This window comes from Protopterus annectens, chromosome 15.part0, assembly GCF_019279795.1.
Source record: "Protopterus annectens isolate FY-2018-M chromosome 15.part0, PAN1.0, whole genome shotgun sequence".
Taxonomy (NCBI): Eukaryota; Metazoa; Chordata; order Ceratodontiformes; family Protopteridae; genus Protopterus; species Protopterus annectens.
The window spans coordinates 647,986,519-648,010,363 of NC_056749.1; the positions used below are offsets into that span (position 1 = coordinate 647,986,519).

General features: G+C 42.5%; 1 protein-coding gene across 1 annotated transcript in view; it reads left to right on the forward strand.

Moving 5' to 3' along the window:
- Positions 1-23,845, forward strand: part of DOCK11 (dedicator of cytokinesis 11) — a 1,858,863-nt gene that overhangs the window by 247,491 nt on the left and 1,587,527 nt on the right. Inside the window, exon 5 of the mRNA XM_044057487.1 lies at positions 2,757-2,826. Coding sequence (XP_043913422.1) covers positions 2,757-2,826 — 70 coding nt within the window. The remainder of the gene's footprint in view (positions 1-2,756; positions 2,827-23,845) is intronic.

Consider the following 23,845-nt stretch of genomic DNA (forward strand, 5'->3'; position numbering starts at 1 on the left):
AGTCTTGAGGTGGAGGATACATTGACATATAACGGTTAAGATCTTTGCCTTAGACACACAAGGTCCAGGGTTCTCTCCTGACCTTTGATTATTGTATGAAGTTTGCATTTTTCCCCATATCTATGTGGGGTCCCTTCCAGGAACATTAGGTGTTTCTCAGAAAAGGTAGATCCCAGCTCTAGAAAACTCTTATCCAATTCACCGTCTGTTAATGACCAATATGACATTCAGGAATGGCCTACAACATATTTAAGTGCCAGAGAGGGAACAAACGCACACACTTCTCTCTCGCATCCTCACCGATTAACAAATCTCTTAACATTTTAACTAAATAGAGGTACCAGCAATGCTCTGACAAGTAATGGCTTATGTGTTATATCATTCTGAATAATTAAAATTGTTGTTAATTGGTTAAAAAAAGATAAAATCTGAAATTTTTAGAGTGGAGGACAGTGCAGACACACCGTCTTGTATGTGTACCAATTATGAGCATGCAGTATAGCCCTATGTTGGAAGTAATAACATGTACAGAAAGTGCTGCCACTAAGATTAATTAGTTGATGCTGACAGCTGTTGTTGTGTTAACTACAGTAAGTGCACCATTTTGGTATTCCTAAGTTTGCTTCAACATTTCAACTGCTCATCTAGATCCATGGCGGAGACGGATAAAGTCCTGACTATGATCCAAGTGACCATTGTTCCATTTGCAGCATGGGTGTTGGAAGATACAGAGACTAGGAGTAAGTGGCAAAACAAAGGCTCATCTATCTTAAGGGTGAGACTGATTTTCAGTGGCTGTGTCACTGCAAGTGAAGGCATTTATGTGAAGGATCCTTAACCAGAGATGTGCCCTTTGTATCCCAAACTGGAGACAGCAGCCCTCATTAACTTGTAAGTGGGAGCACTGACATGTAGGGGAAGGGCCCAGTAGACTTTTGCAGTGATACAGACACTCATGTCAGCCATCAAAGAGGAAGGGTTAGGGCCTAAAAGAGAAACACATGAAGGCTGCAAAGGATGATGGCCTCCGTGATTGGCTGTCACCCTATGGAGCCAACAAGTGCTAGAAAACGTTGATACTCGGTCCAAAACAGTTTATTCCACAAACTAGTAAATCAAACCAAAAATAAAAGCAGACGATAAAACCAAACGTTCGGTTTCGTTTGTTTTTTTCGTTTGGTTTTATCATCTGCTTTTATTTTTGGTTTGATTTACTAGTTTGTGGAATAAACTGTTTTGGACCGAGTATCAACGTTTTCTAGCACTTGTTGGCTGGTTTATTGGTTTTTGGAAGTGCTGGTTCCTGTTTTTTTGGTTTTTGTCACCCTATGGAGAATGAATGGACTGATAGGCCACTGAAGACTGATTGCTGGCAGACAGCTGGGGGTGGACAAAAGTCATATGTACACACCCAAACACACATTCATATGTATGTATATGTATATATATGTTGTCATCAAACAGCATAGATGAAATTGACCAAATAATAATGCATTGAACAGTTTTATTTATGATCACTTACATAAACAGGCAAAACACTGGAACCAAATGATCACAAATTTAAACAATACTGTAACATCTGCAGTCACGTAGAAACAAAAGCAAACAAAGGAAACTATCCAATCAGAAGACTAATAACACCCTGCAGAACTCTATAAAGTATTTCTGTTTTATGCAATGCATAGGTCTCAGACTTTGTTCCGTAAATGATATTTTCTTTCCTTTTTAAATTTAATTGTCTTACAGAGCATGCATACAATTGCCCTTAACTAAGGAAGTGTAGTAAGGCATGCCCAATTCCACATTATACAGACTTCCTTTTGTTATAGATATAGGTCCATGTCGTGTAAAAGTCATTTTATTGACGAGGGTATACCTCGTCTGCACACATCTTTAAAATAGTTCTTTTTTTGTGAGAGCCCTATACCCTGAAACTTTATACTTGCTCCAGGTTTCCATGACCGTGAAGAAAGGGAAATATCATGAAATATATGTCATAGACAACCTTCCCCAGTTTGACTATAGCATAATTCGATACACTTCACCACTGACACTATTCACACTATAATCACTGAAAGATGTAATGAATTGGCGACCAGAGGTATGGAACTCATGTAAAACTCATGTAAAATCTTGTTGAAGTTTGGAATCATAAGTTACTGCCAAGTATTAAAACTAGACTTATTTCTTTAGTGATGTAGAAACTTAACACAGATAAAGAACCCGTTTCTATAATGTGTTCCTGACTGGGCTCTTGTCCCTGATTTGTTTAAACTTTGTCCTCACTTGAGGGAAGAGTCTGTGACCTGTTCCTACAGAACAATGGTTTCCTCCTGGACTACAGGTTTGGCTTCACAATTAGTGAATTTAGAATAAATATTTATTTGGTTTCCTTTATTTTTTTATGTAATGCCTTTACAGTTTCTATCTGTTATTTATGTATTTTGTCTGTCTCTCTTTCTCTCTCCAATGTGACACATAAGAAGATCAGGCTGAAACATAATACAGCATAGTGAAATTGTGTGTGATGTAGAACACAAAAATGTGCTATTTTTTTCAAAATTTGGAGGCATTACTTATTTTAATGATCATTGCCAAATTGTGGAAAAAATACTGAGTTTGCAGAAAAAGATGCTGGGGAGATAGATAATGTACTTGTTTTTAGTGTATGATGCTAATGATACCATTACGTTTAATCATTTGATTCTAGTATGTACTCCTGCTGATTACTTTTATGTTCTTTTACTCATTCATAGTAAAGGGTTTATACCAGAAAAACTTCCTTCTCATACGTTTGAAGTTGATGAAGACGTCGACAAAGATGAGGTAAGTCTGACTAACCTGAAAAGCAATAATTAAAAACTTCAGTTAATGATTAGTTAGTACTGTGCTTGTAATCCATTACATTTTATAATTTATATGGTCTAAATGGCAACTTGCCCAATGCTGCTGGAGGCTCAGTTTTGCCACTTGTCTAGTTTCTCAGAGGCACATGTGTATTTAGTCATCTTCTTTGTGTTATGTTAAGGGGAGTACTCTTATCAGTTTTATCTTTATAGGGACTGTAGTTCTTAGTCAGCCTTTAAGTGTAGCTTAACAAGCATTCATATAAGAGGCAGCTTTATATAATGTAATGTCAGAGATATCACCAAAATGAAAAATATTTAGTGACAGAGCAGATTGTATCGTGGTTCGGATAGTGTAGTACTGGTGCTTTATTATGAACGGTACCATTCTGAGAGGGCAAAATTCTTGTCCACTGAAATCCTAGGTGAAATGAAGGGATCAACTCAACTCAACTTAGTGGAAATTAAAAAGAGCAACCAAGCCAAACTTTAGAAGAGAAAAAAATGTGCTATTAGTCGGTATGTAAAAGTGGCATATTTCTTCACTGGCTTATGACCCCTAGGAACAAGAACTCCTATCCCAGTTCTAATAGGGAAAATATTTTTTTTTGTCAACAGAAGGCTTCTGTCTAGCTATGATAGAACTTATATCACTGAATTTGAGTATGTCCATGATGGTAGTCTGTAGATTACATTTCTGTAATAACATAAAATAGAGAGTTAATCTTATAACCTATTGTGAAGGTTGCCAGCCTAGCCAGATAGAATTTGGTACATAATTCTGTCATTTGTAAATACGAATGTTGAATTACAGACTTGTTTTCTTAATCGAAAGAAAATACTGTGAAATGTTGAACTTAAAACAATGTAGCAACATTACCCTCTGCTGTAAAGAAAGCTAAGTCAAGCATTTCTTGTCTGTCCTTTGATGTTCAAATTATTTCATGACTGTCTTTGATGTTTACAATTCGGCTCCGGCCGGGCTAGATGAAGGCTTCCTGCCTATTGTTTTAAGGCTAAAGTTAATGACCAGAATTTGCATGCATAAATGTCCTTTATTGCTCTGGTTTCTGCCTAGGTGTAAAATAATGCAAATGCCAGTTTCTGTTGGCCTGGGAACACCAGGAAAGCAAAATAATTATGTAATGTTTATCAGAACTGTAATTTCAATTTAAACAGAGAGAATCAGAAGGCATTAAGCATTTTGTCTTGATCATCCAACTCACAGCACTGTCTTGCTCATAAGTAAGTTATCTTAGACATGTGTTTTCTTTTAGAAATAGCTAGAAACTAGAAAGATTAGACTGTGTTTTTCTGTGATATCAGAACTGTACTACTGAATTATTTTAAGTATTTCTGTGTGATCTCTGAACTCTTGACTAGCACTGTGTAGTAGAAAGTATTGTCTTGTGGTTTTAATTATTATTAAATATTTTTAAAACCTTTTAACTGTGGCTGGTTTGTGTAGAGATAATTTAAGCTCTTTAGAGTACTTGTATGCCTTTGGTACAAAGCCACTCCTATAGCTTTAGTCCTGGGCTATTCTACCAATTGGATAGTAATATTGCACAGTAATAATTGGACACCCTTTTAAGGGCCTTTGAGTAGCTGATAATTATTAGTGGGTGGTGGCAAGTGGTACTACCATATAGTCTGGGTGAAAGAGGCACAGCTGGAGAACCTGTGCCAGCCTTCCCCAGAAGTGTCTGTGTGGTTGTATAAACTCTTCTCAAAATGTGTGTGTGTGTGTGTGTGTGTGTGTGTGTGTGTGTGTGTGTGTGTGTGTGTGTGTGTGTGTGTGTGTGTGTGTCAGCTACTTGGGCAGGGACATGAATGACTGGTTGGACAGAGAGAGTGCTAGAGGTTTTAGCTTGCTCACTAGGCTGAGATCTGGACCCTATCCAAGCTAGTTGCTCAGCATAATGCATCTAAGATTATCCAAGTTCAACTAACTCTGGGCAAAACTGCAATCCAGATTGTAGCTTGCTACAGACCCCCCACCATGCCCCAGGTTTCCCACTCCTCTTTTCTTGATACACTGGAAAATATTAAGGTACAACCCAACACTCTAATAATGGGTGATTTCAACTACCCTGCCATTAACTAGGAAAACTACTCATGTACCAACTCTTTTGCTCAATGTTTTCTGGAAATCATCAATTCCAGCGCCTTGGGTCAACTTATCCACACCCCCACCAGGGGCAGCAATATCCTAGACCTGGTCATCACCAACATGGGTGACCAGTGTTCCACACCAGAGGTCAGCTCCTCGTTGGTCAGATCTGACCACAAGCTAATCACCCCTAGACACCCACATCCTACTCCCACCCCCCATTAGGAAAACAACCGTAAAATATTTCTCCAAAGCCAACTTCACACTTCTTAAGACAGAAGTGGCAAACTTCTCGACACCCATGCAGATGGACAATAGAGGTGCGACTGCTGAATCCTACACAAATGCACTTTATAAGCACTTACACAAGTGCATGGATCGTGCTATCCCTAACAGAACCAAGATGCTATCCTCCAAAAAAAGGAAGCCAATCTGGTGGTCTTCTGCCATAAACAAACTCTACAACAGAAAAAAGAAACTGTTGCAAAAAAGAGTAAAATCCCACAATTGGAGGAGCTCCCTGGTCAACCTCAGTAAGAAGCTGAGATCCCTCATAAAATCCTCCAAAGCTAGTTATGAAAACAAAATCGCCACTGATTTTAAAGACAACCACAAAGCATTCTATAGCTATGTCAAGAATCTCAATGGCAACACTCAGATCTGCTCTGAGTTACAGCACAATGACACTAAATATACAGAAACAACTGATATTGCCAACATCCCGGCAGATAGGTTCAGTGCTAACTTTACCCCCCTCTCACCCCCTAAAGGGCCCATCTTTATATGGGAAGAATGCAAAGTTCTTGTAATCACGGCTGCACAGGTAAAAAACACATTCTCCAAAGCCAAGAACACAGCATCCATGGGACCTGACAACATCCCAGGCTGACTTCTACATGAACTACAGAATGAATTGGCACCCCACCTAAGTACCATGTTCAGTCATAGCCTCACCTCAGGCTTTGTGCCCATTGAATGGCGCACCGCAACAGTTATTCTACTCCACAAAGGGGGGGGCACAACAGACCCCAGGAACTACCACCTCATTAGCCTGATGAGCCTGGTCTGCAAGGCCATGGAACGTATCATCATGGAACTCAAAAACAAAGATATTGGAGATCTCCAAACTCTGGACCCCACACAGTTCGGGTTTGTAAAAGGCAGATCATGTCTCCTAAACCTGATAGACTTCTTTGAAGTAGTCAACAAAGCCATAGATGAGGTTAAGGTAGTTCACACAACCTATCTAGATCTCGCCAAGGCGTTCAACACAATCCCCCACTCTGGAATTATAGATAAACTCACTAAACTAGGTATAAATCCCTATGTCACAAGATGGGTTGCCAACTGGCTTACTGACAGAACCCACACTGAAAGTAGCAGACTCCAAATCAGACTTTAGACCAGTGACAAGTGGAGTACCACAGGGTTCATTCCTGGGTCCTCTCCTGTTTGGTATCTACTTCTCTGAAGTACAGGCTAACACAGAAGGCCTTTGGCTAATTAAATTCGCAGATGACTGCAATCTAGGAGCCATAATTGAAACTCCTAATGATGTGGACATCCTACAAAAGGGCCTCACTGAAACAGATGCTTGGTGTTAAAGCCATGGTCTCAAGCTCAATGCCAAAAAGTGCATTGTCATCCCCTTTGGTAAAAACTCTGTACCCATGAACTACCACATAGGCGGTAGTCTACTTAACACCAAAGTGTGATAGGAGACCTTGGGACACAGGTGGACAGTAGTCTCTCCTTTGATAATCACATCGCCACAGTGGTCAGGAAATCCTTCTATGTGGCACACCTCATCAGAAAAGGTTTCTCAGCCAGAAAAAAAGAGATCATTGTTCCCCTCTACTCACCACTCATTAGACCCATTATAGAGTACAATGCCCCTTTTGGTATGTACCTCACAAGACATCTACAACAACTGGAAAGGCAGTAAAAATACCTCACAAAGAGGATTACTGGTCTCAAACAGATGCCTTATGCAGACCGTCTCAAAAAACTCCAGCTTTACTCCATCGCATATCGCCTACTCAGAGACGATCTCTGCCTAACATGCAAAGCTATGTCAAACCCAGAGCTGTTGGACATGCTCCACTTAAAGAAATCCCAATCCCTCCGAGCTACACGCTCTAGGGACCTAAACCTTGTCACCACAATAAACAGAACATGCTGGAGGGATAGATTCCTGTCCCAGAGACTTCCCATACTCTGGAACAAACTACCTATCTATGTCAAACAGAGCTCCTCATTAGCACTCTTCAAGAAAAATCTTGATGATTGGATAGGTAATAGGAAATTCACCCTGGGGATCACTTCTGTGGTTCTGCTTGACAGGGGCACAGGAAAATAATTTTCTTGGGTGGCAAAAGCCAGGGTACCTTTTTGGCTAGGCTTGTATAGGCCCTAGGGCCAATAGCCTAGTACCTACCTATGAACCTATAGCTGTGCCAGTGAGGAGTCTTATTGGGGACCTGGAGTGCAAGGGAGCGACCAGCCCTGGACTGACTGGTCTTTGTGTGCTCTTAAGGGAAATTGCACTTTACTGTGTGTATTTGTTATCCTTTCCTCATATATGAGATGCCCTCTCTGGTGTTAGTGGTGAGGATTGAGGCTCCTCGATTGCTGGGCCAGGGCACAGGCGTCACACCTATTATTAGGTTTAATCCTATATTTCTGGTTTTGCTGTTTGCCTCTTTCAGCTCACACTTACATTATTTTGTGATTCTGAACAGATCTCTTAATTTGCTCAATGTTCTCGCACCTTTAGTGCACCATTCTTCAGCAAATAATGAAATGCAAGCATCTTTCTGCCCCTCTGCCAGGCTACTATTCAGATATCTGGAGATTATGGGACTACTTATCCTTCACATTATTTGATATTCCATAGACAGTGAGAACTAGTGGTAACCGAGCGTTAGAAAAATGGTCATTAGTATCTGATAACTGGATAAAGCTGTCTACTTTTTCATCATTGGCTAAGACTATAAAAAAGGTAGAGGCTGTGCATGATGTCAAACACTGTTCAGCCAGTGGGCTTATAAATTCCAGCTAGGATTAAGGTATACTAGCACATTAAGACTGTTATATCGAAGATGTTCATTGACATCTTAGTGGTTAGGGATGAAGAAACAGTCTTCTGCCATTGTTTGATTTGTGTCTGTTTCTCATGGTTGACCGTAAAATCCTACTTGGGTAGCTGATTAATGGCCATGCATTGTGTGGTAATGGTTGTTAAGTTATCTTACTATGGCTGTTAAGTTATGTGTATATGAAGTCATGGACAGGTTTCACTGGATCACTACAGAAGTTTACTCCCCAGGCTATTGTTGTTATCTGTTGTGGGGTTTCTCAGTACTCCCTTTTTCCCCGTTTACCATTCATGGAGTATGTTATTTTCTTGGACATTCTTAGATTTTATAGGCTAGATATTCATAACAAGACTTCTAGCTTTATCTGATCATTGAAACAGAAAAGAGTAGATCATTACTAATACAATTAACAGATTCTTTTCTGAGAATTTGGAGGTGGGCTAAGAAGCTCTTGCGAGATCATGATAAGATGGAACAACAATCAGAGCAGTCAAGAAAAGTGTTTCTCACTTTGTTGAGTAATTCTTAGGACTCTCCTAGTGTATTCACAATAGAGCCTTGTGTTTAAGATGTGGAATCTTGCCACAGTATCAAACAGAAAACTAATACCCACAGATCATTTGTTAGCACTGATAAAGCTATCTTGCTACCATATCTATCTACTATCTGTCTATTAAAATTTGTTTACCAGGGTAGGGCAGTCATCAAAACTGATTAATTTCAGGGCCAGCCAAGGTTGTAGAGAAACATCAAATGAAATAACAATACCCCAGATACAGAGCAATGTAGACAAATTTTATATGCAATAATGTATATAATTTTGAAACATGAGTGTAATAAGAATTGAGTGATGTGTGTTTTTATATGTAGATGCAGCCAGAGAAAGCTGAAGGAGAAAGGAGAGGATAGAAGAAGAGGTGTATAAGTTAAGGGGAAAGAAACATTGTATCCATCAATGAGTCAATCTGTATGCATATTTATAGACTTTGATGCCATCAGGCTCCAAGTCTCAACATAAAACTAAACAAACTATATTTAAATTGTACATCTGTACAATAAAAATAAGAATAAAATGAACTATTATTTAGAGCATATTCATATCGATCATAAAAGTCAGTTTCTAGGCAAAATAATAGTTTAACAGCTACTGCAAGCATTCATAACCAGGTAAACCTTTGGTATCTCTTATAAGTGACAAAAGTGGAAGTACTGACTTCCACAGGTAGAGTGCCTGGTAGGAGAAAGGTTGGTCTTCAGGTGTCTGATAGCACAATGTGGAAGTCAGAAGTAGCTACTTGTCAATGAAGAAGAGAAAGCAGATTTCTTTCAGTGTCTCACACTCCTGTATCAAAGGGATGTAGTAAGTTAAACAAAATCCAGTAATTCCCTTCTGTGCTGGAATTAATGTCTACAGTACCTAAGTACTTCCAGTTAGCTCTCTTACCTCTGGATTCTCTTGTAGGAAGATATCCAAGGTTTTTCAGATGTAATTCTTAGTAATACTTCTTACTATAACACACTACCCAAGTCCAATGTTCCAAACCCAGAGAGGCCAATTTCACTCTGACATGGTAGGGTTACAGCCTTCATATGCATCAGTTAATTGCATCATTGATTGTATTAACTGAGCCATGCAGAAACCATATCTGCTTATTAAAATAGTATATACAGATTTTATACATAATATTTGCATTATTTTTAAAGTTCTAACTGTAACAGTTGTACACAATGTTTGCATCAGTTTGATAGACCATTCTGGTGAGAGCCCCCTCACTATGTTACTATTAGTACATTGTTTAAGGGTTGTGGACAGTCTGAAGCCTGTCCTAGTGTTCAGTGGGCGCAAGGCAGAAAATCTCTTCATAGATGGATTGTCTGCCCATCACAAGATGCCCAGAGGATACTCACAGGATGACCCTCACACATCCACACTCCAATTTGCAGGTCATTTGGAGCATGTTTTTGGTATGTGTGTGTGGGGGAGGGGACAAGAGTACCTGGTAAAAACCCATATGGGAAGACATTCCAGCTGAGGATTCTACTGAAGAGCCGTGTACTGCAAACTAGCAGTGCTGGCCATTGTAGCCCTATGTAATAGAGAGAGAGACAGATAGCTAGACAGGCAGGCATTGTGGTTAACTCATCATCTTTCCACACATTGGACTGTGGAATCCTCTTTGCTGAGTCTATTCTTCTTTAGAAAGGATTGAGTGATCACAATTATTTTGGTAATACACGGCTCAGCTTTGTCTTCCCACTCAAATATGTGTCCAAGATGAATTCTGTAGTAGATTATCTGAACTTTATCTCTCACTGGATATGTTTAATGGGCTGAAACTGCATGCTTCTAAATGGTTACCATGGCTATTCAAATCCGAAACTAAATGCCCTGCACGTAGGTACTGCATGGCTGGAATGTACCACGTATTAAACAACATAAGCCAGCAGTTGAAGTGTAAGGAGACATAAAATAGTAAATATACGGTAAAAAACCTTGAAACTTTATTAGTCACAGACCGGTTTCGGCATATCCATGCCTTCTTCAGTGTGAATAAAAGGACATACTGGATAATTCGTAACATACAAATTTAAAGACAACCTCCACCAGTAGGAACATAGTATGTTCCAATAGCTTCATAAATATTCATAAACCCATAAAGAGTATAAGATTTAACAATGAAATTAATATAACAATATATGTATAGGATACCAAACAGGTTACAACCACTAAACAATAACCAATTGAAATATAAAAAAATGTTAATATGTAAACAAATCTATAATGGCAGAAAAATATTTTAGAGAAAAAATTATATATGTATACATGATTCAATACCCTAATAAGCATATACAATATGACATAATAATATCATAAATGCTTATAATAGAAATAAATGGTAACAAAAATTAATAAAAAACAGTATTGATAGACCTGGAGAGAAAATTTTTGTTACCATTTATTTCTTTTATAAGCATTTATGATATTATTATGTCATATTGTGTATGCTTATTAGGGTATTGAATCATGTATACATATATAATTTTTTCTCTAAAATATTTTTCTGCCATTATAGATTTGTTTACATATTAACATTTTTTATATTTCAATTGGTTATTGTTTAGTGGTTGTAACCTGTTTGGGATCCTATACATATATTGTTATATTCATTTCATTGTTAAATCTTATACTCTTTATGGGTTTATGAATATTTATGAAGCTATTGGAACATACTATGTTCCTATTGGTGGAGGTTGTCTTTAAATTTGTATGTTACGAATTATCCAGTATGTCCTTTTATTCACACTGAAGAAGGCATGGATATGCCGAAACCGGTCTGTGACTAATAAAGTTTCAAGGTTTTTTCCTTATATTTACTATTTTCTGTCTCCTTACACTTCAACTGCTGGCTTATGTTGTTTAATACCATGGCTATTCAGCCACTCTTAAGGAGTCCAACTTTATATTTTTTATTGGGTTGGCAGACTGGACTTTGTGTCTATGGTACATAACCGTGGTATTATTCTGCAAGATAAGCTTAGACTCAAGAGCCAGGTGTCTGATTGTTTATGATCACATTTAAATATTCAGAAAGCAGAAATCACTGTATGAGGAAAATATTCCTCAGATATTAGCAGAATAACAACCACAGCTGTCTCATCTTGTCTGGACTACTGATGCTTTTACTTGGCATGGAATTTGATTTCTTGTAACTAATGCAGAATTCTACTACATGGCTACTTACTGTCACATTACCGAGATACTGCAAAATCTGCACCGGCTGCTTATGAGGTTGTGTGTCATCTACAAAGCTCCTTTGTTTGTCTGTCTTGCTGTGCTTGATTTGCATTGTTTCCACCAAGCAAAAGTTGTTTGTGCCCTGTCTTCTAGTCTATTCTCTCGGGCTGCTGTAGGCTCTGAGGATCCATCTTGCATCTTCTGGGATACGGCTTTTGTCATACAAGGCCCCATATTTTTGGAACCTCCTGCTGCATTGGGTTTGAGAATCCCTAATGTTGCAAAGGGTTGAAAGATACCTTGTTGTCCATCTTATTGAACTTTTTTATGTAATTTCTCTTGTCTTTATTTTTATGACTATTAAACATGTAATAAAGCTAAAGCTGAAAAACACTAGGCACTAAAATATCCATCCATCCTACATTCCACAATAGACTAATTCAGGTGTAAAGTATAACATTTCTTCCTGTTCCAAGGCAATGAAGCTTTATAGGTTCATAGGTTGGTACTAGGCTATCGGCCCTAAGGCCTATGCAAGCCTAGCCATAACAATTCCCTGGAATTTTTTTCCCACAATATTTACTTCTCTGGGCCCCTGTCTAGCAGGGCGACTGACATGATCCCCAGGGTGAATTTCCTATCTCCCATCCAATCATGAAGGTTCCTTTTGAAGAGGGCCAATGAGGCGCTCTGCTTGACATGTATGGGCAGTCTATTCCAGAGTATGGGGAGTCTCTGGGTCAGGTACTTATCCCTCCAGCATGTTTTGTTCATTGTGATGATAAGGTTTAGATCCCTGGAGCGTGTGGCTCTGAGGGATTGGGATTTCTTTAAGTGGAGCATGTCCAACAGCTCAGGGTTTGACATGGCCTTGTATGTTAAGCAGAGATCGCCTCTGAGTAGACGATATGCCACAGAGTATAGCTGGAGTTTTTTTAGACGGTCAGCATATGGCATCTCCTTTAGGCCTGTGATTCTTTTAGTGAGGTATTTCTGTGGCCTTTCTAGCTGTTGCAGATGTCTTGTGAGGTACATACCAAATGGGGCATTATACTCTATAATGGGGCTAATGAGGGGATGAGTACAGTGGGACAATGACCTCCTTTTTTCTGGATGAAAAGCCCCTTAGTGATGAGGTGTGCCACATAGAAGGATTTCCTGACTGTTGTGGCGATGTGATTATCGAAAGTGAGACCACTGTCCATTTGTGTCCCTAAGTCTCTCATCACACTTTCGATGTTTAGTGTCCGGCTACCTATGTGGTAGTTCATGGGTACATGTTTTTTTTTCCAAAGGGGATAACTATACATTTCTTGCATTAAGCATGAGCCCATGGCTCTGGCACCAGGCATCTGTTTCTATAAGGCCCTTTTGTAGAATATCCACATCATTTGGGGATTCAGTAATGGCTCCCAGTTTGCAGTCATCTGCAAACTTTGTTAGCCATTAGTGTTGGCCTATACTTCAGAGAAGTAGATGCCAAACAAGAGTGGTCCCAAGACTGAACCCTGAGGTACTCCACTTGTCACTTGTCTAGAGCTGGATTTGGAGTCTGCTACTTTTACAGTCTGGGTCCTGTCAGTAAGCCAGTTGGCAACCCATAGGGATTTATGCCCAGCTTAGTAAGTTTATCTATGATTCCAGAGTGGGGGATGGTGTCGAAGGCCTTGGTGAGGTCCAGATAGACTGTGTGGACCGCCTTACCCTTGTCCATAGCTCTGGAGACCAATTCGAAGAAGTCAATCAGATTCAGGAGACAAGATCGGCCCTTCACAAACCCAAACTGGGTGGGGTCCAGTGTCTGGAGGTTGCCAATGTCTTTGTTTATAAGTTCCTTGATAATGCATTCCATGCCCTTGCAGATCAGGCTTGTCAGACTGATGGGACGGTAGTTCCCGGGATCCAAGTCGGATCCTCCCTTGTGGAGCAGGATAACTGTAGCTGTGCGCCACTCAGTGGGCATGAAGCCTGAGGTGAGGCTATGATTAAACATGACACTTAGGTGGGGTGCCAGTTAATTTTGTAGTTCATGTAGTACACAGCCTGGGATATCATCTGGTCCCATGGATGCTGTATTCTTAGCTTTGGAGAGTGCTGTTTCTACCTGTGTGGCTGTGATTATCAGAATTTGGCAATCTTTTGGTATTGAGATGGGCCCTTTAGGGGGTGAGAGGGGAGTGAAGTTAGCACTAAATCGATCTGCCATGATATTGGCAATATCCTTGGGATCAGTATATTTAATGCCATTCTGTTGTAGCTCAGAGCAGATCTGAGCATTGCCATTTATATTCTTGACATAACTATAGAATGCCTTGTGGTTGTCTTTGGAATCTTTGGCAATTTTATTTTCGTAACTAACTTTTGAGGATTTTATGAGGGATCTCAGCTTCTTACTGAGCCTGGTGAGAGAGTTTTTTGCATCCTGGGATTTTCCTCTTTTCTGCAACAGTTTCTTCCTTCTGTTGTATAGTTTGTTTATAGCAGGGGACCACCAGATTGGCTTCCTTTTTTGGAGAAGAGCATCTTGGTTCTATTTGGGATGGCACGATTCATGCACGAGTGGATGTGCTCGTACAGTGCCTTAGTGTAGGATTCTGCAGTCGAACTTCCAGATCCCATCTGCGTGGGTGTTGTGAAGTTTGTCACTTCTGACTTCAGTAGCATGAAGTTGGCTTTGGAGAAGTTTTTTAAGGAGGTTTCTTTACTGGGGGGTGGGGAGTGGGATGTGTATGTCAAGGGTGATTTGCTTATGGTCAGACCTGACCAATGAGGGGGTGACCACTGGTGTGGAGCATCTATCTCCCATGTTGGTAATGACCAGGTCTAGGATATTGGAGCCCCTGGTGTGACAATGGATTAGTTGATCCAGGGAGTTGGAATTTATGAATTCCAAGAACCGTTGGGAAAAGGAGTTGGTACCCAAGTAGTTTTCCCAATTAATGGCAGGGTAGTTGAAATCACCCAGTATTAGGGTGTTTGGTTGTATCTTAATATTTTCCAGTATGTTTAGGAAGGTGTAGTGAGAATCTTGGAGTATGGTGGGGGATCTGTAGCAAGCTACAATTTGGACTGCAGTCTTACCTAGTGTTAGTTGCACCTGGAGAATTTCAGATGCATTGTGTTGGGCAACTAGCCTGGAGGTGTGAATATCCTTGGTGAGTATGGACACTCCTCCACCTTTAGTGTTTCGGTCTTGGTTTTGTGGCCGAAAAGTGTGGTAAGAATTGTAGCCTGGTATTGCAGGGGTGCTCTCTGGAGCCTTGAACCAGGTCTCAGTCACTGCACAGATATCAATGTTCTCCATTTTTGGGAGTGCCTCGAGAGAGTGCATTTTGAGGTTTAGACTTCTAGCATTGAGTAGCATTACCTTCAGATTTTGCATGCTTGTATCTGTTACGGTGGTGGTTTTATCCTTTGAACCTTGCCTAAAAAAGGCACTATAGGGGTGGCAAGAGCTTTAACCAGTAACCTGAATCTAAGGGGCGACAGGTGCAGACCATCTCTGGCAAAGCATCGTGGTTTGTCGATCATGTCTTCCCAGGCAGACAAATACTGGATCCCCTTTGAATGACACCAGAAGCTTAGCCAATTGTTGAAGTCAGTCATTTTGTCCTTATACTGTGGTATCATTCTGTGCAAAGGCAGGATGCTACTCAGGGCTAGGGTCATATCTGCCTGGGTTACATGATCCAAGAGCTCTTCTATGTCTCTTTTTCATGTAGTCCAAGGAGGTATGTCTCAAGTCATTTACTCCAGCATGGACAATGACAGAGTCATATTTGTACTTGTTGTGGAGTGACTTGAGTGCATGCATTATGTGGCGGATCCTGGCACCCGACAGGCAGCTGACTGTAATTTTCTCCTTGTTCAGCCTGGTGAGTGGGACATCAGTGTGCCTGACTATAGAGTCACCTATGACTAAAGTGTTATTTGTATTTATAATTGCATCAGAAGTTGATCAGTACTTTTTATACAGTTTTTAGAAATGCCCCTTCCCTATTATAGGGATACAGTTTCACAGGGCCTTCAAGGCATCCTGCACTTGTTTTCTTTATCATGTTGCATTGAAATTCAGTCACTGTTTACATGTTCTTTTATAACTTACCTATAAACAAGAGAACAAAAAGGTTAATATCTGATCTTTCAAGTCATATACCTGTGTGTATGAGAGATACTTGTAATATAAATAGATGAATGGCCATCTAGATTCACACCACACACACACGTACGTGTGTGTGTGTGTGTGTGTGTGTGTGTGTGTGTGTGTGTGTGTGTGTGTCTGTGTGTAAATGCATACATACAGATGTACACATATACATAAATAACCACTTGCTCCTTCAGAACAAAATGAAACACTTCTGTTGTAGCTATGATTACCTGCTGTAAAAAACTTAAACTGCAGATAAAATTATTTAGCTTTTTTTTGTGTGTTTCCAGATTGTTCCATGTTTTTCTTGTGACATTCTCTTGATTTCATCAATACTATGGGTTAACTTTTCTGTATCAGCTGCAAAGGTAATTTCATGAACTTTATGTATAGTAAATCCGTTTTCTGGCAGGAAATAATGCAAAAAGCCTGATGCAATGGGGTCAGATGAAGGCCATTTGAAACTCGCTGTTGCCAAAACAAAATGAATGAGTTATTTGCTATGTCTGAAATAGATTAATTTTCAGTACCAGCTGTAATGCACTTGTAGTAACTTTCAGTTTCCGGCTTGATCATTTTTATGTAATTGTACGTAATTGTAACATTTGAAAATGGCACTGCACTGCCTTTGTCGTAGCATGAGATAAAATGGACTTGAGTGACTTGCAGTTTCTGTAAGAATTTCTGTAAGAGATTTTGATTAGAAAGTAAACTGATAAAGGTTCCTCTTTACGGTTCCCTAATGCATACAGTAGATTACGCAGAAACTGTAAATCAGGTAATGTGGAGAAAAGGCTACTGCAAATCATGTTTAACATTCAGATAATTTTGCAGAGCATAATTATGGGTAACTCATACAGCAAAACTATTTTTTGTAACTTTTTCTCTCAAATACATCATTTTTTTCTACTGGACACCCACAAGCAAAATGATGCTAAGTTTAAGTGATCTCTTTAGGCTCAGACACTGAAATTTAGAGCTGATGAGATTCAAACCCAAGTCTTCAGTTTCATATCTTAGTACCTTAACCACAATGTTGTCCTATTTCACTTTCATGTGATTTATCTCGGGATGCAAATGCAGACTGCCATGAAGACATTTCAGTTGCTTAACGCTGAAGAAAAACTACATGTTACCAAAAGAACTACATTGGAAAAATGAGTTAATAAACATATTCAGCTATCAACAGAGTGTAGGAAAAGTGTTAGTGAGGGAGAGAGGAGAGATGGGAAAGAACAGAAGAGTTGGTCCAGAAGAATTACTTATCAATAGCTAGCACTAGTGAGGTATATATATATATATATATATATATATATATATATATATATATATATATATATATACACATATATACACACACTTCTCAATAGGTGCACGTATACACACACTTCTCAACAGGTGCACGTATAAACAACTTGAAGAACACCAAACCGTGCACGGATATGAAACACAGTCACAACCAACTCCAGCACTGATTTGTTCTATATATACCAAGCAGGTTAATGCGAAATAAATGCGAGCAGTAGTTTTTTCTCATTCAGATTTATTAATCCTTCATTGTGGTGGCTTCAGACTGCCACAACTCCACAGCATAACAGACCGGTTTCACCCAATAGGCGTCTTCAGTGTTCAAATGCTCGGATCCTTTTACATCATATTTATATTTAGTTCTCAACACCTACTTAAAGTTGACAGATCACCATATCACGATTACAGCATACAAATACATGTCTATTGAAAAATATTATCAAATTAACCAAAATTAATATGTGTCAGCACATTTAAACTATATATTGGCAAGTAAATATGTACAATAAAAATAGAAATGGAAAATAAAAATAAAAAATAAAAATGAAGAAAACAAATGTAACTGTCAAATAGAAACCACTGTATATTACAAGTTCTCATTCAATCCCGGCTTATATAAAGCACCCAACTTCAATATCCACATCTTCTCTTTTAAATCCAATATTTTATGTTTTTTAGATGTAGTCAAATTTTCACCCACCACCCTATCTATTCCTACAAAAATAAAATGTGCACCTCTATGATCCAACTGATGCTTATATAAAGCACTTTGAGTTCTTCGACAATTAATATCGCTGACATGAAGGGCAATTCTATTTTTGAAAGATCTGGAATTCTGTCCTATATAAAAGTCACCACATTTACATACCACCATATAGATAATCCAATCAGTATTGCAAGTAATTAGGACCCTAATGTCATAGACTTTAGTTGTATTAACAGATGAAAAGGACTTGGTTTTAGATACCAGCTTACAATATACACAATTCCCACAGAAAGTACTCCCTCTCATACCTTCCCTTGATGTTATTTTACTCATAAAGGAAGATTTTGTATGTTTATTAAGATATTCTCCTATATTCTTCCCCCTACGATAACCAAAATTACAATGATCGTCTACTATTTGTTCAAAAAACGGATCATTTTTTTAAAACTGACCAATGTTTTTCTACTATCTGCTTGATTTTAAAAGTGTTGGTACCATAGGTAGTTATGAATCTCATTTTATCTACCTGCAAAGCCCCCTTCTCTTTATTTATATTTAACAATTTGTTCCTGTCCTGCATTTTACCATGTTCAAGAGCATCAGAGATCAAATTACTATTATAACCCCTATATATAAATCTCTCATGCATATTTGCTGCCTCCTTATCAAATACATGATCTGAAGTAGGAGATTCATTTGTCTGCAACCTGTGGGTTATGGATCCGACATCGGATCCGAACCGGCATGGTTTACCAGCTATGGATCCAAGCTCTCAGCTCCTCCCCTCACCCATAATGCCCTGCTCTCCCTACATGACCCCAGATCTTGTTTGCCGCGCTGGTGACCAGATTTGTGTTCCTAAGCTCTTCAGCTAAGTGCAGTTTTCTAGTATTTACAGTGTTTAAATTTGTAATTTTGTGTGAAAGTTGTGAGAAAGTTTAGGTTTCCCTATTACTTGATTATACTTTTTAGTGTTTTAAATTTATTTTTCCTTTCCCTCCCCTCGCTGGTAGCGTAGTGTGTGTTTGGGCCTGTGTGTGCTTTAGTTACTTTGCTTTTTCCCCTAGTTTAAGTAACTTTTTTTGTGTACTTTGGGATGTCTAAACAACCCAAAGCAGTGTTTTCTAAGTGCTCCGAGTGTGGCCATAAGCTTTCCCCGGCTGATGGCCACACTCAGTGCGTTAGATGCCTTGGGGTTGAACACCTCACTTCTGGATGTTCCATTTGTGCAGGGTTCAACCCCAGGGCATTGAAGGAGCGGAGGTCCAAGCTTGTCTTGGCGGGTCTTTTGCCACCGGACTCGGCACCGGCCTCCGCTCCTTCGGGGGTAACCGTTCCTACGGCTGTCTCCTCCCCAGCTCCCCCTCCTCCTCCTGGGACTCAACCTCCCTGTAGTGGTTCGGAGGAGAGGGAAGCTAGAAAGAAGGACCGGAGGGAGAAGCACCATAAGTGGCGGGCCGAGACCTCTGTTTCGGCCCCGCCAGCCAAGCGGGCTTCTCCTCCGGCCTCCTTGTCTGCTGGCTCTCCCCCTCCTCGGCTCCGGTCTCCTGTGTGTTTTTCACCGGGACCTGAGGAGGAGGAGACCCAATCTCCGTCGAGGCTATCCAGGAGGCACTCTAGGCCTACCTCGGTAGCCTCGTCGAGATCAACCTATAGCCTGTCAGACGCTGATCTGGACCGGATGATGAGAAGGTTCATCCAGGCCCAGATGCAGATGGGAGTGCTCTTGCCTCCCCTCTGGGGAGCTCACCCCTTTTTCAAACCAGTTGCTCCTTCTCCGACCCGCTACCGGGTTGGAGCAGTTGAGCCGAGCAGCCGGGCGGGGTGGGTCGGCGCCGATAGTACTTGGTACCGGATCCGACCCTGCCCTCGAGTGCCGGATCCGACCTCGGAGCCTGGATCCGAGCCGGATCCGGGGATCAGTGCTCGCCGGCGCCCGTCTGTGTCGGAGCGCACTGTCCCTTCGGATCCGAGTGCTTGGCGCCGGCTCCGATCCACTCCTCGGATCCGAGGGGGAGCCGATTGTCGGATCCTTTGGTCGAGGTCGGCTCCCCTTCAGCTTTTGATGTAGTGGAGAGGGCCCTGTTGAGGGTCTCCGGACCCCCGGCACTTGCTTCGGCTCCGTCCCGCGCTCCATCTCCACTGGGTCAGGCTTCCACCATCCGGCCCTTGGGACAGCCCACTCCTTTGCCCCAAGCTGTTCCCCTGGAACAGGTCACTGTTTGCGAGGAGTCCTCTGACAGCCCCCCGGAGGATGTTCCCCACAAACATACGTGCAAAAGGAGGCACATTGACTCCCCCGAGTCTCTCACAGAAGACACGGATTTGGAGGAAGGGGAAGGCTCCCCAAGGTCACCCCCCCGAGGATGTCTCATTTGGAGACATCATGGATATGCTCCGCATAAGGGGGGGGTGGTCTGCCCCCAAGTCTTCCTCGGACGAGTCCGTGTTCTTGGAGGCATTTGAAGCGGGCCCGTCTACCTCTTGGGTGTCCCCTCCTGCCGACCCCCTGGTGGACCTCATTACCACCAGGGCATAGAAGGAACCGGACACCGTGGAACCAATCCCAAAAAGGCCCGACCGTATTCTCAGTCCCCCGGCTGACCGTGCCCATTGGATTAAGGGGCCTCCGGTAGATGCCATGTTGACGGCGGCGGCCACCAAGAGGGAACTTGCTCAGGAGAGTCCCTCAGTCCATCCCCCGAGCAAGGAGTCTCGGATGATGGACCGCTTGGGGAAGCGGATGTTTAGTTCAGCGACCTTCTCTGTGAGGGCGCTGAACTATCTGGCACACAATCTTATAAAAGAATACGCTGCATCCCCCCCAGAGTCCATGTCGGAGGAGGACAAAGTGCTGCACTCCACCTGCATGGCCACTCTCAGGTCCGTCACTAATACCTCTATGCGGCTACTGTCCCATGCTACGGAAGGTGCCGCTAGAGCCACAGGGGCAGGCCTAGTTACTAGACGTCAGGCCTGGCTCCGTCATTGCGATTTCTCAGAGCCCTTCAAGGCGTCATTTGCGAACGCCCCCTTCGATGGTTCTGCCCTCTTTGGCAAAACTGTTCGCGACACTTTGACCCAGAGCGAGAAGGACGGGAAGACGCTGTCTGCCGTCGGAATCCGCTTCTCTGCACCCCAGAGACCCTATTCTAGGAACCAAAAGGGTCAGAAGAAGATGTGGTTCCGGAAGTCGCCACAATCCCAGCCTGCTCCGGACAACCAGTCCTTCCGTGGCAGAGGAGGACAGGGAGGACGCCGCCCTAGGGGCAGAGGGGCTCCTAGGAACTTCGGGTCCAGAGAACCCTTCTCTGAACGGCCCGTGCAGCAGCCCTGAGGGGTTGCCCGGCTGCTCCACTCTGGAGGCAGTCGGGGGACGTTCGAGCACCTAGCGGCATGGGAGTCCATAACATCAGACCGCTGGGTTCTCCAGATTATATCCAGAGGATACCGTATCCCCTTTCTTCACTTGCCAAAATTAAAGTCCCTCCCTGACGTTCCACCCGGTCAATGGGAGGCCGCTTTGGCAGAAATTGGCCATCTGCTAAAGAAAAGAGCCATCCAGCCCGTCCCCCCAGACCAGATCGGATCAGGGTTCTACTCCAGGTTCTTTTTAGTGCCAAAAAAGACAGGGGATCTAAGACCAATTTTAGACCTTTCACTCTTGAACCTGGCAGTTCCCAAGGAGAAGTTCCGAATGGTCACGTTGCAGTCTATTCTCCCCCTTCTGGGAGAAAATCACTGGATGTGCTCCATAGACCTCAAGGATGCGTAGTACCACATACTAATGGACAGGCGCTCCAGGAGGTTTCTCCGCTTCCGGCTGGGAGCCAGTCACTACCAATTCCAGGTCCTTCCCTTTGGTCTCACCACAGCCCCCAGGGTGTTCACCAAAGTATTAGCAGTGGTAGCGGCCCACCTGAGGCTTCAGGGGGTGCAGGTCTTTCCTTACCTGGACGACTGGCTTCTCACCGCCCCAACAGGGCATCTACTTCTCTTGGCGCGAGACTCCTTTCTCCATCTTGCTCCACGCCTGGGCATCACGATAAACACAGAAAAATCCAACCTAGCACCCACTCAGCTCATAGATTTTATCGGTGCCAGGTTAGACACAAGGAGACTGAGAGCCTTCCTCACAGCGGACAGAGTGCAAAGCCTACAGCTCCAGGTGCGGGCCATTCTCCACTCAAATTCAGTTCCGGCGGAGTTGGTCCTGAGGGCCCTAGGGTCCATGGTGGCAGCGATTGCGCTTCTTCCTCTCGCCAGATTCAGTATGCGTATCCTTCAATGGACGCTCATGGTTCAGTGGTCGTATCTTGCTCTTCCTATGCATCATCCCATTGCGATCAGCAAAGTGTGCAGGCGGTCCCTCTTGTGGTGGCTACACTCTCCAGATCTCCACGGAGGCCGCCCCTTTTGTGCCTCTCCCCCTCTCGCCACGGTGACCACGGACGCCTCCCGCCTCGGGTGGGGGGGGGGCATTTTGCAGGCCGGATGGTCCAAGGCACGTGGGACGATTCAGAGACCTTGCTGCATATCAATGTCCTAGAGATGAGAGCAGTGCTCTTAGCGTTGCTAGCACTTCAGGCCTTTCTTCCCTTGGGAACAATTGCAATTCAATCGGACAACATGTCTGTTGTCTGGTATATCAACAAACAGGGAGGAACCAGGTCTTACCCCCTTTGTCGAGAAGCCATGACAGTGTGGGAATGGGCTATCTCCACCAACCGCTTTCTCATAGCAACGCATATTCCGGGTCAGTCCAACATCCTGGCGGACAAACTCAGTCGCACCATTCTCATCCCCTACGAGTGGTCTCTCAATACTCAGGTAGCGGAACGCATCTTCGCACAGTGGGGAACTCCTTGTTGCGATCTTTTTGCATCTCCCTCAAACACCAAATGCGACAGTTTTTTCGCCCTGATACCTCCTCCCGGAGGTTCTCCAAGAGACGCTATGGTGCAGGCTTGGCCATCCGGTCGTCTGTATGCTTATCCCCCCTTGCCTCTGATGCTCCAAGTTCTTCAGAAAGCCTCTCGGTTGGGGTGCAGAATGATCCTCATTGCTCCCTTTTGGCCTCGACAGATCTGGTTCCCCTTCCTAAGGTCTCACTCAGTGAATCCTCCTTGGATTCTAGATCCCATTCCGGATCTGATTTCTCATCCATCCCATCTATCTCCTCCGAACCTGGACAACCTCAAGCTGACCGCTTGGCTGCTCCAGTTCCACTCCTGATCAGGACTCCCGGTATTTCGTCCCCTGTTAAGGCCATCCTGGTGGCAGCTCACAAGCCATCCACTAGGAAAGTCTACCGTAGCAAGTGGAAGCGGTTCTCTTTGTGGGCGGCGGCAAGGCCTAAACCCCTTCACAGTTCCTCTCCCTTTGGTGCTTGACTTCTTAACCACTCTTTTTAATGATGGTGCCAGCAGTTCCACGGTCAAAGTATAGCTTGCAGCAATTTCTCATTATCACATTTGTCATGACTCCAGTCCACTGATGTCTGCCAAATTGTGTAAGATTTTCCTTAAAGGTACCTTTCTTCTCAGGCCCCCTATAAAACAAGCGGTTCCTTCTTGGGACCTTTCCTTAGTTCTTCAGGCCTTGACCGCTCCCCCCTTCGAACCTGCGGCTACTGTAGATCTGAAATTCTTATCCTTCAAAACTGCCTTCTTAGTAGCCATTACTTCGGCCAAGAGAGTCTCAGAGCTTCAAGCATTATCAGCTAAACCTCCGTACTTGGTCTTTCATCCGGACCGTGTTTTCCTCAGGACCAACCCGTCCTTTCTTCCTAAAGTAGCTTCTGAAGCAAACATTAATCAATCCATTAACCTCCCTATTTTCTTCCCCAAATATCAAAACAAGGGTGAGTACAAGCTTCACTCCTTAGACGT